A 14,996-nucleotide genomic window follows, 5' to 3' on the forward strand; every position below is an offset into this window, starting at 1 on the left:
AAAATAGATTACGTCTGCTAATTTTCTGGATGCTCACCGTAGACCACCATGTAGTTTCCAATGACAGTGGCTGAGTGGAAAGCTCTCTCTCTGGGGCCTGTTGCTGGGAAACGGGAACGGAACGATGTCCAAAACCGCCTGTCCACGTGGAATACGTCGGTGCTGTTCACCCTCACACTGAACCTTGTGAAAATATACAGCAAGTGCAGTTGACATATCTATAGAACAGGGGTATTCAATTAGAGTTCAAAGAGGTCCAGTTAGAGAAAATTTCCCAAAGCAAACGACTAACCTGCGTTTTCATTCAGGGCCAGAAAGTACAGTTGTATAAACATATATGTTTTTAGTCAACAACTGACAAAATTTCAACAATATTAAGTTTTCACATCAAACTGGAGGGATAATAAATAATAACTACTCTAATAATAAATTCTAAATTTAAGTAAACTAAAATAAAGTGCGTAAATTTTAGAAAAAATTAAATAAAAAGTGTAGCTTGAAGTGATAAAGTGTGGTCTTAACCAATTTTATAATAAACACTTCACACATCTTAGCAAATGAGCAGCTGTAATGCCTCCTCTTCTCTTTCATTCCCTCTTACAGAGCTACCACTTTCCTACTTTCTCTTGTTCAGTGAGAAACGGGAGATCTAACTTGTCCTGCCAGCTAGGATTGGAGATATATGAGACATTCTGGTTCTGCCCGTGGGAGGAATGTACATGTAAAAATCTCTACATACTTGATTAAAAGCCATGTGAAATCTATTTTCTCTTTCGCCTCCTCTCTCTGTGTGCGTTTCCAAAACTTCTCTGGTGAATCGACTCGAATGCACAGATTTGATTGGCTGAGCAGTATCACATGAGATGATTGAAGCACATGCGATTGGTCTGTGAGTTTCCTGGGCCGCTAAACCAGTACAGTAAATCCTAGAAAAGCTGCGCGGGTTCAAATAGAAATGCTCCGTCACAAGGTAGTAAGTCTCAATAATAGATTCTGTAGGTCAGCGGTCCGGAGAGGACAGCGTCTGGGTCCGGATCCGGACCGCGGTCCGCCTATTAGTGACCTCTGCTATAGAAGATGCTGTATACTTTATTTACTTGTTGGAATTATTCTCAAAATGTTATTTGGGTAACCCCTTGTTTTATTATTTTAAATAATTTCTACATCTGCTTTTATTATCTTTATCTTTTACTGGAGTACAAGTTTTCCTACAGCAATCCCATTTTATCTAATCTAATGGGGCAAATAGTTTAGAATTCACTGTGTAAAGAATCTGAAATATCATACCTGCAGTCCCCAAACAAATAGAGATACACACAAATAGAGATACACTCCAAAACTGACTCTATAACTATCCAGCCAGAAAGTCGACAAAGAGCACGGCTGCAGGATCTCAACAAGTCAGCAAAATCAGGCAGGCAAAGTGCTCGGCTTCTAAAATGCTCCCTGTTGGGTATGCCGTGCAGAGGACGCAGAGAGATTTGCCTGGTAGTGGAGGCTCAAAAGGACAAATTAACAAGTCAACAACACGGGACAGGCAAAACTCTCTACTTCTGAAATGCTTCCAGAGGGATTTAAAGCTGCACAGATTGCAGGTTGTTTTGGTTGTGTGGTGTGGTTTTATTTTATTTATTTAGGATATTTAAAAAAAAATTTTGGACACTTTCAATGTGAAATTTAAAAAATAAAATACTGTAGCTCTCTTAAAGGGTGTACTTGCATTATACTATTGTATTATTGTTAAATAAGTGGCAAAAAAAGGGTTTAAAATGACAATAATACTGTTTATCGCAATTATTTCTGGGACAATATATCATCCAACAAAAGTAGTTATCGTGACAAGTGAGAGTTGTGTACAAAACATTGACACACGAATGCCAGGTCCATATTTTCCCTTGGTTTTGCCTACTGGCTATGTGTGTATTACTGTATCCACTATGCTCATGCATGAGAGGGTGTGTACCTGGCAGTGGTAGGCCTGTGGCCTCCGTAGACCAGCAGTGTCCTGGATGGGCTGTGGAACACCATGGAGTGGCCCGCGGTGGCCGGGGGCTTCCCACCGGTAGGCTGAACAGCCTCCCATCGTCCAGAGCCATGCAGGCCAAACCGATACAGAGAAGATGAAAACATATCCTCCTCAGTGCGACCTGGGAAATAAACAGAAAGAAAAAAGAAAGATGCTGCTTAAGTATGATATTTCTCAATGGATAACGTACAATCCAAACACAGAGTGGAAGGTGACAGTATAATGTGAAACCCACCTCCAAATACATAGAGATAATTGTCTACTACAGCTGCAGCGTGATTGGCCAATTTAGGAGCACTTTGTGAATTTGAAAAGCCAAGCTGTTGCCAGTCATCGTGGAGTGGCCGATACATCCAGACATCACTGGCCAGGGAGCCACTGGCTAGTTCTCCTCCAAAGATAACCATATTACCCATCCATTCTACTGCTGTGTGGGAATGACGAGCCACCTGACAACATAAGAGCCAACCAGTGCAGAAAAGAAGTGAATGAAAATGAAAGGTAAATTAATAAATGTGAGCAACATGAACACAAAAAACAGGTAATTGGGGGAAATCAAGTTTTAACAGAACATATATTTCTATCAACAGCAATAAACTAATTACTTGTTTACATGGCATTTGAAGAATCAGGTTACAGCACAAGGCTGATTTTGACCAAATTGCGTACATAAACAGAGACAAAAGACACAGTATATGAGATGCAAGACCAGGAAGAAGCAAAAACTGTGTGTGTGTGTGTGTGTGTGTGTGTACATCCACAAACCACTTACAGGAGAGTGACCATAAGACCTGCTTTCCCATTGGTTGGATGAGAAGTTATATTTGATCAAGTCACCAAGAGCTCTGTTCAGGTCAAACCCTAGGGGAAAGGAAGTAAAAATCACATCAACCAGGGCTGGAGTGGTAATCTGGCATACCGGGCAAATGCCCGGTGGGCTGATGGAACGTAAATTATTTATTTATATAGGCCTAACTGTTTTTAAAAAATGGGACAACGATTGGCCCATAAAGCATGGACAGCGGCCCATTGGGTAACTTTCTATACAGACATTGGGCTGGCCCAATCACATCTCTTACTGGCCCCCCACCAACTCCCCCTCTGCCCTTTGTTTTTTGCATTGCGGGCCAAAAAAAAAACCAACATTCTTCAGACGTCTGCAGCCAAATACTTGAAGGAGTAAAGGCGAGCCATGGCCAATGCCAGGCAGAGAAGGAGGCTGTGTTAGCAGAGCAGAGTGACAAAGTGACAGGGCTAAATGCGAGAGAGCAGGAAGAGAGTGGAGGTGGAGAGGAAAGCATGGAGTAGCTCAACCTGTAGTGAGGGAGCAGGGAGGGAGGGTCATTTACACTGGGGACACTGGGGACAGGTAGCCACCACTTTTTGAAAGCATTTGTTAAAAATGTTCTGAAAAACAGCTTGCACCAAGAAATGTTAATTAACAAATAAAAATGCTATGAAAAAGGTTTATTTGCACAATAAGCCTGCAATGCAATGTAAATATAGAAGAAAACTCTGCGTTATCCAAAAAAAGTAACTTAAGCTAAAAAATAATAAGCTACTGATTACTGCATTCTATTATATTTTATATTGTGAATTGTCACCTGCCAATTTTGTGCTTCCCTTAATAAAGACCACCATAAATTGGTGCAGAAAATGTCTCCAGAATGCAGGAAATTAAGTGTTTAATGCTCAAAATCTTCTGGGGAGGACACCCAGACCCCCCAATCAAATATTTCATCAACAAATATTTTTTCTAAATAGTAGACATATTAAACAATATTCTTGTCATACAGTCATGGCCACCAATCTTGTGCAATGTCTCAGTGTTTCCTCACACCCCTAATCTGACCCCCTAAATGGAAGAATGGTGTATTGGTGAGGGGTGTCCGATCGATTTTGGTGACATCAAACCCACTGATGTCATTAATCATCAAAAACACTATCAGATACAGTAGAGTAAAAGTAAAAAAAATGTATAATTAATATTGTAGTTGTTTCAAATCGAACCCTTAAAATATAAGTTCTTTGTAGTTCTAAATAGTGTGCAAGTACAAGTTAGAGTTTAACAAATCTGCTGGAGAATGAAGGACCATTAAGTTGCTGCAAATGTGTTGAGAGGGGGTGTTCACAAATCTTAAAACAACATCTGTGGAAATTAAGTGTCACTCTCACCGCCAAACAAGTACAAGGCTCCAGTGGAGGACAGGTACACGCCAGCAGAACCCGTCCTGGGAGGCGTGTAGGGGTTTTCCTCACTCACACGCCACCACTGCCCTGCACCACTGTCGTTATGGAAACCAAGCTGGCAGCTGTGACCCAGGAAGCCTGGGTTACACACACAGCGCTCTCCTTTCTGAGACAAAACATGGAGAATTTCTCTGTTAAAGGCAGGAATCTGTGTGTGTGTGTGTGGTGTGTGTGTGTGCGTGTGTTTGTATTTCCTACTCTTACCTTGTCACACTGGCCATTCACAGAACATGCCTGGGAGCACAGAGGGGTCGTACAAGCTGCTCCTCCCCAACCCTGATGGCAGTGGCACTTCAATGTAGAGGAATCACAGCGTCCGTGACCGCCACAGGCTCCAGGGCACAAAGAGAAGGTGTAGGTTGCATTGAAGCCAAGGAGGTTGTAATTAGCATCACTGAATAGATGAAGCAGCATCTGGAGCAAGGAAATTAAATAACAGACACAAAGTTAACGTTTGCCATAGAATGCTTTAGGATTTCTTTTTTTAGGTGTGAATTGGTTACCTTGCCAGACTTGGCTTCAATAGGTTGAGGCAGAGTGTTGCCACTCAGACTGGCTAGGAGAGGGCTCTGGTAGGAGTCTCCATCATAGACAAACAGGTAGTCATATGTACACTCAGTGTCCATAAAGGTGAAATTTAAGACAATGCGGTGACTGCTGTTGGGAGCTGGAAGATGTACAAAAGGTGGGAAATATCAGTGAGAGTAACTGACAGTCTGCAAATTACTTGTTTCATCTCCAATTTCCTGTACACAAGATCTTAGCACATTATACCTTTGATAAGCCACTCGCAGTTCCCATTGACAGAATAGTTTCCTGGACCATCTGTGACATAGCCTGGTGGTCCCCTCAACACGTGCCTGTGGCCCTTGCAGTCCCCTGCCTGGCACAGGCAACTCAGCCAACAGCAGAACCACCAGGATGAAGGAGACAGGGAGGGGGGAGGCCATCACTGGCACCACCTGAATGATGGGAAGAAAAAAGGTTAAAGAGAATAATTTGGTGTTGGTCCTAATACAACACTTTACCACCACAAATATGCAGCAGCATCATGCAGCAAATGCGGACCAACATCCTAAATTTCAGTTGGGTCAAGCACTTAATCTACCACACAACAAAAATAAACTATGTCAGCAGGATATAGAGGATTATTTCTATGTAAATCCAGAGTCTACTAACACTATTTCGTGTGGCCTTAGCAGTCCCCTGCCTGTTTACATAATTCTCTTTCAGACTGATCTCAGGGCAAGATTTTAATTTAAGTATGGATAAACCTTCTGCAAAGTGCAATGTCATTCACACTGCAGAAGCAAACTCACATAAAAGTGGCTAAATTACAAAATTCACTTCTCAGAGGAAACCTCTGGAAAAATACTGATTACTGAGCTAACATCTGTTAGCCGTATGTAAATTAACGTTACAGTAACGTTAGCTCACTAACGTTCACAGTGCACCAATCTCACAAACATAACAGTAACGTTAACGTCACACTACGGTCTTTTACACATGTAGTGTTATATGCAAACACTGCTATACTTTACACCAACATAGCGTTTATTAATTGCTTACATCATTCTCACATCCAACTAGCTAAAAGGATAAAGTAAGTAGTATCAGCAACAAGGTGCTCTCAACAGACTATCACAACAAAGCTAACGGAAAAGCTTGCTAAGCTACCTAGCCGAATAACGTTTACAGCCATGGGCCGTTAGCTGGCTAACGTTGGTTTGTATATTTGCATAATGGTACTCACCAGTTCCCGTCTCTTTGGTCCCATGGTAATTCACATTTTCGGTGACCCTTTAACGCTAGCTACCACATCAGCTAACTTGTCGTTTGTGAGTGCACAAAACTGACAGCTAAATCAGCTTGTAGCTTCTGAACCACCGCAGAGGACAACTGACTGGGTCTACAAGACAGTGGTCTGCTAGCTTGTTAGCTACGGCTAACGTTAAGCCAAATCCAGATGCGCAATCGTCATTGGATGAAAAATCTACCAGGATAAGTCATTCTTGGGAATAATTCATCACTGTGAGATATATGTATCTAAAACTGGGCCATTACACTAGTAAGAAATGCTGCCCGCTAACAACGAAACATTTTGTCCGCATCGACCCGATCCCTGCAGTCCATGGTGAGACTGATGCCCGTTGTTTTGGTGTTCCTGGCTGGCTAGCAGCGACCGATGGTTGCCAACACAAAAGACAGCGCTGCAAATAGCATGTCCCACCACTGCCATCCAGTGGAGATGGGAAACAACGTTCAAACATCTGGAGATGATGTTAAACAGAGACGTTTTATATAGCCTATAAGGAACTTTGTTTTAAACCACTCAGAGACAATAAATATTGCAAAAGGCCGTTTTTATACCTTCGTTATGCACTGTACAACTATCCTCTGAATTTCCTGCAATTTTATCTATGCAAATATCGAATTTACAGGGCAATACTCTTTCCATTATAAAATGAAAAGTAAAGTATGTCCATATACTATATCATATACATAAACACCACTTCATGTATTTCCATTCAATGCTTATTTCTCAGCACTATTTATAATATTTACAATTTACAGAAACACTATCTGTATACAGAAATGTTGTAAACATGTTGTTGGCTATTGTTTGAGCATAATAGTTCTGTTTGTGTTTACATATCTTGTTCAGTTTTGTTGTCCTGTAAATTGTTTCTGAAACTGTGTGTACATTTAGAGCATCCAAGAACCAGAGTCAAATTCCCTGTATGTGGACAGATGCTTGGCCAATTTAGCTCATTCTTAGAATTGCAATTTGAATAGATGGTCAACATATATCAAAGTATGATTCACTCAAAATACTTTTAGTAACTTTTAAATCTTTTGTTACAACAATTAACTACATGCAATCTAATCATCTGTCAAGGCATATTCCTCCCAATTAATTATGATTACCATGTAGTCTTTATTCACATATGTGCCACAAGTTCAGACTTTCCTTGACTTGTAATTACTTATTGTTTTATGTGGTTCTAATTAATGAAACAAAACAAATCCTATTTTAACATTTTATTGAGCAAGTGTTAATATGGAGACAGCATACTCAGATTTCTGCATACCGACTCACAGCAGTAATAGTAATATATCCTACTTCAAAGATTGCCAAAGTTGTGTCCTGCTGAGCTTGACTACTTCCTGGTCACACTCTGTGTAGTGAGTGATGAACAGCAACCTAATACAGTTATCCCATACAACAATATTTGAGCAGAATCAACAAAATCATATTAAAGTAGTAATTACGTGATTTAAAAAAAAAAAAGCACATTTCCCCAAAGCATAAATGTAGTCCATTCTTTTGATTCTTGATAAAAATGACTCCCTAAAGTATCCAAAGATTACACATTGCTTCCATAATAGCCCCAAAATCTAGTGAAGCAAGAAACTTCAATTATTATGTTCACTCTGGACTTTTTGGTGTTTTATTGACCTCTGGTTTTAAGAGCTGAATGCAAGAGTTTCCTCCAGTGCAATGATAAATCAAGAGCGACTGTTTAATTAATTCACCTCTCCAACTTCATCAATATTGGTCACCAGCGTTAGCCATGCTGCCAGTTATTTTGGTGTCATTTTTTATTCTGGACTGTCACTCTGTAGTAAAGTGTCAAAAAACTGGTCAATCCTGTTTCCTCCAGCTAAGGCACATCTTTAAAAAAAAAAAAAAGGTCCTCAACATCCTCTGCTGACTCTGAGAAAGCCAGTCATGCTTTTATCACATTTTAGTTCTTGCAATTTCTATTAAGCTATCAGTATTCAGAAAAGCCATTTCTCAGCTTAACTTGTGCATCATGCAGCTGCAAGGCTTTCAATAAATGCAAAGACCACAAAACACTTAATCTAGTATTTGTTCACTGGCAGCCTGCATGTTAAAAAGTTGGTTTTAAGCATTACCCAGTTATACTTATGACATTCTGTTATGACGTTCATTTCTGACATTAATCCCTTATACCAAATCTTAAAGTCGGCCTTATCATTTAAATGTTTTCTTAAAAAATATTTTTGTGAAGCTTTTATATTTTAGAAATCCCATTTAGTGTATATATATATATATATATATCTCATTTAACATCCCATACCACATAACTTTTTTCTATCCTCTTGATTGTCTGCCCCATTTTTATTATGTTTAAACTCTTCTCATTGGCAGATTAAAATTTTTTAGTTTGACTTTTGTCTGACTGTTAAAGTGTTATTCGATTTATCTTGCTTTGAAAACATTTTTTTATTTGAAAACATTAATTATTTTCAGCTCTTAAGTCAACAGCCATCCCTCTGCTGTATACTGGCCCATCATGAGGTGTGTATAGCAATTTTTCCTGGAGCCAGATTCATTGGCGAACTATGGAGCCCAGGGCCAAAAATAGGAAACATCTTCTCATCAAACTTGTGTGTTAAAGTGACAAGGTGCTTTGCTGTCCCCCCATCCCAAAATGATACTTCTCCTTTATCCATATTCAGCTTGATGCGGATCTTTTCGGGACGCTGCTGCACCTGCAGCTCTGTACGCTCAGGTGTTAAGGCGGTGTACACCCCTTTGCTCAGTCCAATGGACCACACACCACGACTCGTAGAGACAGTGAACTTCTTTTTACGGGCTACTGACTCTTTGCACACTCCCACAATCCACTTGGGATTGTCACCAACAATGACATCCCATCTGTGTTTCCCAGAGGTGTAACCTTCAGCACCCAGGACAAACACACAAGGATCAAAGCGCTCCGGATTGTCAGGAGTGGTCAGCCGCTCTGAGCTTTCCTTCACACTGGTTAGGTCAGGGCTCAAGGACAACCATGGAGATGCTGTGTTCGGGTTTAACACCACAGAAGCTGCATACAGGAAGAGACAAGACACAACTATGTTATATTGCTAACATTCGTTGAATATACTGACAACGAATTTCAAGTCACATACAATGTTAATAGACTGAAGAATGCAGGTATTTTGTGTCAATATACAAGTCAGTGTTGCCCCAGACTAATGTTTCAAGTACACAAATACATTTTTAATGAATTTTAAGACACCACTGAGGTCATCAGAAATACTGTGTCCAGTCGCTGTTTAAAAAATTTAACAAACACACAATAATTGGTCCAACACAGGTACAGTATACGCTCCTAGTCCTTAACGCCACAGGCCATTCCCAAATCCTACAGAGGAATTTACTCACTATATTTAACATGGGCCTGCATGTTCTTCCAGACGTTGAAGCTCAAAGCACCAACATGCTTGCCCATATTCAAAAGAGACTCATCAGTTAGGCAAGGGTCTTCACGAGTCCACTGAGCTCTTGAGCAAAGACAGCAATATGTGAAGTTAACAAGAAACATTTGTAAATTGTCAAAATACAGCAGAAACCTTGATAAAGCAGATCTTCTGCAGAGTGGAATGGAGAAGAAAATGTGTAACTATTCAACCGTGCAAAAAATGTATTTGAAATATCCAACAATCATGCAAATATAATGGGAAATATGTGGTGAAATGTACTTCCCAGTCTACTTTGCATTGTTTATTTACACTTTCACAATTACAGATTAGGCAGCACAAAATATGTGTTTTTGCAACAATTCTGCAGTTACTTACTTCCTTTTTAAATTCTGGAAATTCTAAAACATAAAACAGATTACTTGAGATTAGTTTAATGCAATTTTTTTAAAGTCTTGAAAACACTTAAACATCTGAGAAAAAACATGATAATCTGATAAGTCAGTCTTATAACTGTGGGGAGGAGCTGCCTTCTCTTACCCGCAGGAGGGGTAGATCCTCATTGCCCATCTCTTTCTTCAGAGAATCAATGAGCTCCTTTAGATCAGTGATGTCCTTGTTTGTGTTGGTAATTAGCTCCTGTATGGCAGCAATCTTCTCCTCCTCCTCAGCAGCCAGGGCTCTTAGACGCAGAGCTTCTTCTGTAACAAGCGCCTTGCGGAGCCTCTCAAACTCAGCTTGATCTGATTCTCCGCCTGCCCAGCTTGAAACTGCGTTACATGAGATGAGAGTTTACATATAGGTTACATATGGACAAAATAAAATTGGTGAAGTCTATAGTGTGTTGGATGTCCTGTACTGTCTTTTTATACTGTATGGAAGGTCCTGTTGCTCACTGAATACGGTCAGATGTGACAGTAACTTTACCTTGATGTATTGCACCGCGTTGTTGAGTTTATGTGTCATTTTCTTGTGGGACTCCACTTTCTTTTCAAAAATCTGGACTTTGAACCCCAGCTCCCTCTGCAGGATGAAAAAGCAGAATACACTGTGCAGGACAAGGTTTTTGGCAGCTTTGAATGGCAGTATGAGAATAGTAAGGAGTGTCATTTTGTGAATTTTGGAGAGTTAAGTAGAGGTTTCATGATAGGCAAGTGGAGAGGTGGTAGGGATTTTTGGATATCTTGTAATTCAAATCTGGCTTTAAGCACTGAATGTTGATGTACCACAGCTTGGAATGTGCCAAACATGTGAATAGTAATCGTTGTATTTAAACATGAATGTACATTCAGTTTCAGTATAACTTTATGGGGAAAACGTGGACTTAACATTACAGTAAGTACGTTTCTAGCCTCACTGTTGAGTATTTCAGTCAACAAAAGGTGGAGTCAAGTCAATCTTTTATTTCCTGCAGAAAAACTGTGCCATCGAGGAAAATGTGTTTTCTTCAGGAAGGAAATATCTGGCGCCACGCCCAGTTGATAACTGATCAGAGCAGTTTACCTTGCATATTGGCGCTCCCTCTTTCAACGGCCACAGCCTGTGTGTGTTGTGTAGAGAGACACAGTCCACACACACAGGCTCCTCATCCTTCTCACAGTAGAGCTCCAGGGGCTTCAGGTGCAGGTTACAGGCGTCCTCACTGACAGGTTTCTGATTCGGCCGCCAGTTGGTCTGTTTGAGGAAAGTCTCACAGGCGTTGCTGAGCGCACGGTTGGAGACGTCCTGCCCTTCCTCAAACTTCTCCCTGCACAAGGGACACTTCTTGTTGAACTGAAGACTTCTCTGCAGACACTCCCGACAGAAGCTGTGGCTACAAGGCAGCAGCACGGGGTCCCGGTAGATGCCCTGACAAACGGGACAGGTCAGGTCCTGCTGGAGAGGTACAGGCTCTTCCGACATGTCTTCATCCATACTGTCAGCCATGGCTTCACGGGCCCTCTTCAGTTTACTTTCGTTATTGACAAACCCCCAAACTGATGGATACACACAGGAAAAATGCGCACTCACTTGGCTGCGTGATAATGTCAATGCTTATAGGTTCTCAAAAATGAAGAAATAGTATCGGCGACAGGCTTATTAAGGAGCTACTGAACAACACAACATGTACGATCACAACGAGAAACAACTTCTGTGCCTCCTTTTCCGTTTGGACAGGCAGCAAAACTGATCAGGGTTTATACAACACTGCCTTCTAGTGGAGCTGGAGGTTGTAACAGAAAGTATTCTGAACAGATCTCACTGTAGCGTGGTGCACGTCTGAACCCGTGTGCACACCTGGCAGAGAGGGGGAAACAGTGTTACAATGATGCTATAGCTATGTGAATTAAGGCCACACTTTTACTACCCCATATACCATATAGCCTACTAATCATTTACAGGACATTTATTTGACATTGAAGTCACAAGTATGTCTATGAAGATTCTCAGTTATCCAGGTCATAGTTATCCAACGAAGGTTAAAATCAAGGGCAACTGGACTTGGTTGAAGATACTGGAAGACGTTTCGTCCCTCATCCAAAAGGACTTCTTCAGTTCTGACTGACTGGCAGGGAAACTCAGCTATTTAACCTCAGTGGGGTCGTTATCCCGGGTCATCGATACCGCTGGTTCGTTAGTGTTCCTTGTTGCTGTGACGACAGTCGTTAAGACTACCTGTGGCCAAGACTGAACGACCATCGTTGGTATCTTCACCTGAGGCCAATAGGTTACGTTTGTTGAGTTTCCTGGGAAGTGATGAAAGGACAGCATTGTAAGTGGGGGATAAGTGGTGGCGTAGACCCCCTCCCCTGTTCAATGACGGCTTCTCAACCCTGGTGTAGATGCTTCCTTGACACCTCTTTCAAACCATCCATCTTCTCTGTCTAAAATGTGCACCTGGTGGTCCTCAAACGAGTGTCCTCTGTCCTTCAGATGTAAGTAGACTGCAGAGTCTTGACCTGAGGAGTTGGCCCTTCTGTGTTGAGCCATGCGTTTGTGTAGTGGTTGTTTAGTCTCCCCAATATACAGGTCTGTGCAACGTAACCTATTGACCTCAGGTGAAGATGCCAACGATGGTCGTTCAGTCTTGGCCACAGGTAGTCTTAACGACTGTCGTCACAGCAACAAGGAACACTAACGAACCAGCGGTATCGATGACCCGGGATAACGACCCCACGGAGGTTAAATAGCTGAGTTTCCCTGCCAGTCAGTCAGAACTGAAGAAGTCCTTTGGATGAGGGACGAAACGTCTTCCAGTATCTTCAACCAAGTCCAGTTGCCCTTGATTTTAACCTTCGTTGGATAAAGTCACAAGTATGTCTTTTTATTTGCAGTGCACTCTGTTTCAACAGGCTCAGATGTTTTATTAAACTCAGTTCTCCATATGAAGCCATACACTGTAGTATATTATATAAAGATATTTAAATAAATGTTTTGTCTGATGTTTTGTCACTTGGTCCTGGAGAAACAATATGTCATTCAGCTGTAGTAGAAAAAAACAAACAAACATGACCCTGAACTTAACAGCCTAGTCTTTGTTTGCCAACTTGTAATCCTGCTTGTCTCAGATAACTGAGCAGTTGCTGTATCGTCATGCTAAGACACATCTCTGTCTTCCTCTGTCAGCAGAGCAGAGTGAATGAGGGCGCCAACTAGACTCTCTAAGGTTCCTTTAAAAGATGACTTGTGTCTTTTATATTTAACTAACTATTTAACTATTTGTATTTGTCTTGCAGCCTATGTAATGCAACATTTATTTATTTGGCAAAGGATGTCTTAGTTTTCTTTTTTAAAGAAACATGCTTTTCAGATTTTCTTTCTTGATGTTTGTGCTTGCAAGAGAAGGATCAGAAGTTCTCTGTTATCAGTGCCTCACTCCCGTTTGCTGCAGCTGATTATTATATATATTATATATTATATTATCTGTCCCAGTGTCCACTGTAAAGACTTTGCGCTGAAAGCCAAACCTTCTCGCACATCCAACTTCAACCTTCATGCATTATTTACACACACACAAAAATATGAAATGTCATGTTTTCATAAAAAATTTTTTTGTGGCTGTAGTATGCAAATATACCCAACAGATGGAGCCACAATGACACGTGACATTGCATTGTGACCGTTGCATTCATCGTTGCCCTGCTTGTAAAACTCTAAACAAACCACATTCAAGGTCACTGTGACAACATGTGTGACAGAGGTGTGCTCTTTTCTTGAGTGTCTATCCTTTAAAGAATGTATGTCACAGTGTAGCTCACAAAAGTATTTGTTAATGTTATGTACTAAAACCCTCCCTAACACACCTAAAATACTGGACAGGGCTGAAAAGAGCGGGGGAAAACAAAGACAAACCTTCTCTCTAACATTCCCCTCCTTTTCCATTTTCATGTGTTCTATATTAGTGTTATATATATACATATATATATACATATATATATATATATATATATATATATATATATATATATATATATTAGTGTTCAAAGAGTTCCTTTATTATAGGGGCTGCTCTGCCGCTCTACCTTTTGTGGTACTCGTGGGCTTCACGTACAGTGGATTATTTTGTTTTCACTCTTAGAATACGGCTTGTCAGTGGCCTCCAATAGCACGAAATTATAACAAGTTTGACTACACAATCACTTCTTTTGTTTGTTGTTTTATTCTTGTCAGCACAAAATGTATGAAAAAAGCTACATTTTAGTCATGCACCTTTTGACACGAAAAAATCGGTCAGCATTTTTGTTCTTTGCTATTTTAGATTAACTATGCACGATGCTACATGTCACAGCAAATGTCACACAGGAAATCCACAAGTGATCTGGTGGCTGTTTCTTTTTACATGTAAAATAAAAAATTCATCTGTTTTCGTGGGAGTTTTGCTCTCTCAGCAGGGAATGTTTAGTGATCTTAATGTGGGTGTTGTAAACCGTAGACTAAGGCAAAGTGTCATGATGCATCGAGTGACATGACAATGTAGACTGTGAAACGATATAAACTTATCAGAGATTATTTAAAAATAGTTTATACCTGAGGTAGCTATCCCTTTAATGTCTCTTGTGGCCAATGTTGCAAATCATTGGATTTTCCCAAAAAAACGCAGCCTACTATAATACTGATTATCAGTATTTGCAATATGACATTTCAGATAACTGTCACAATCCAACTCAAGGCTGCACAAAGGAGGGGAGGCCACACATGAGTTATAACTAAAAATTAATTATTGTTCGGTCATGAACCCTGGAACTAAAAAACATTAGACATAAATTTACAGCTAAAATTCCCTACCCTTAGTTTCTGGTCCCTTTGCAGCCATAAGGTTGAAATGCATGTTAAATACTTTTTCATTCATAAAATAAATAGGTAGGCCCGCAGGCAAACTCCTCCATCTTGTGCTGGCCCATAAATTATAGGCCCCTTCAACTGCATAGGGTAACATTTTACAATGCGGTACGCAAAATTGGAACAAGTGAGGAACTATATGATAATTAATGAATAAATTAATACTTAG

General features: G+C 40.5%; 1 protein-coding gene and 1 pseudogene across 1 annotated transcript; both read right to left on the minus strand.

Moving 5' to 3' along the window:
- Positions 1–2: 2 nt before the first annotated feature.
- LOC119897349 lies at positions 3–6,470 on the minus strand (annotated as a pseudogene).
- Positions 6,471–7,303: 833 nt separating this feature from the next.
- trim35-28 (tripartite motif containing 35-28) lies at positions 7,304–11,673 on the minus strand. The gene is given in 7 exon segments (XM_038710985.1): positions 7,304–9,132; positions 9,474–9,592; positions 9,887–9,909; positions 10,049–10,245; positions 10,248–10,278; positions 10,436–10,531; positions 11,012–11,673. Coding segments are annotated over 7 exon segments (1,425 nt in total). The 5' UTR covers positions 11,435–11,673; the 3' UTR covers positions 7,304–8,596.
- Between the last annotated feature and the right edge of the window lie 3,323 nt (positions 11,674–14,996).

This window comes from Micropterus salmoides, unplaced genomic scaffold, assembly GCF_014851395.1.
Source record: "Micropterus salmoides isolate LMB-PRFRI ecotype aquatic unplaced genomic scaffold, ASM1485139v1 Ms_hic_scaffold_11, whole genome shotgun sequence".
Lineage (NCBI taxonomy): Eukaryota > Metazoa > Chordata > Actinopteri > Centrarchiformes > Centrarchidae > Micropterus > Micropterus salmoides.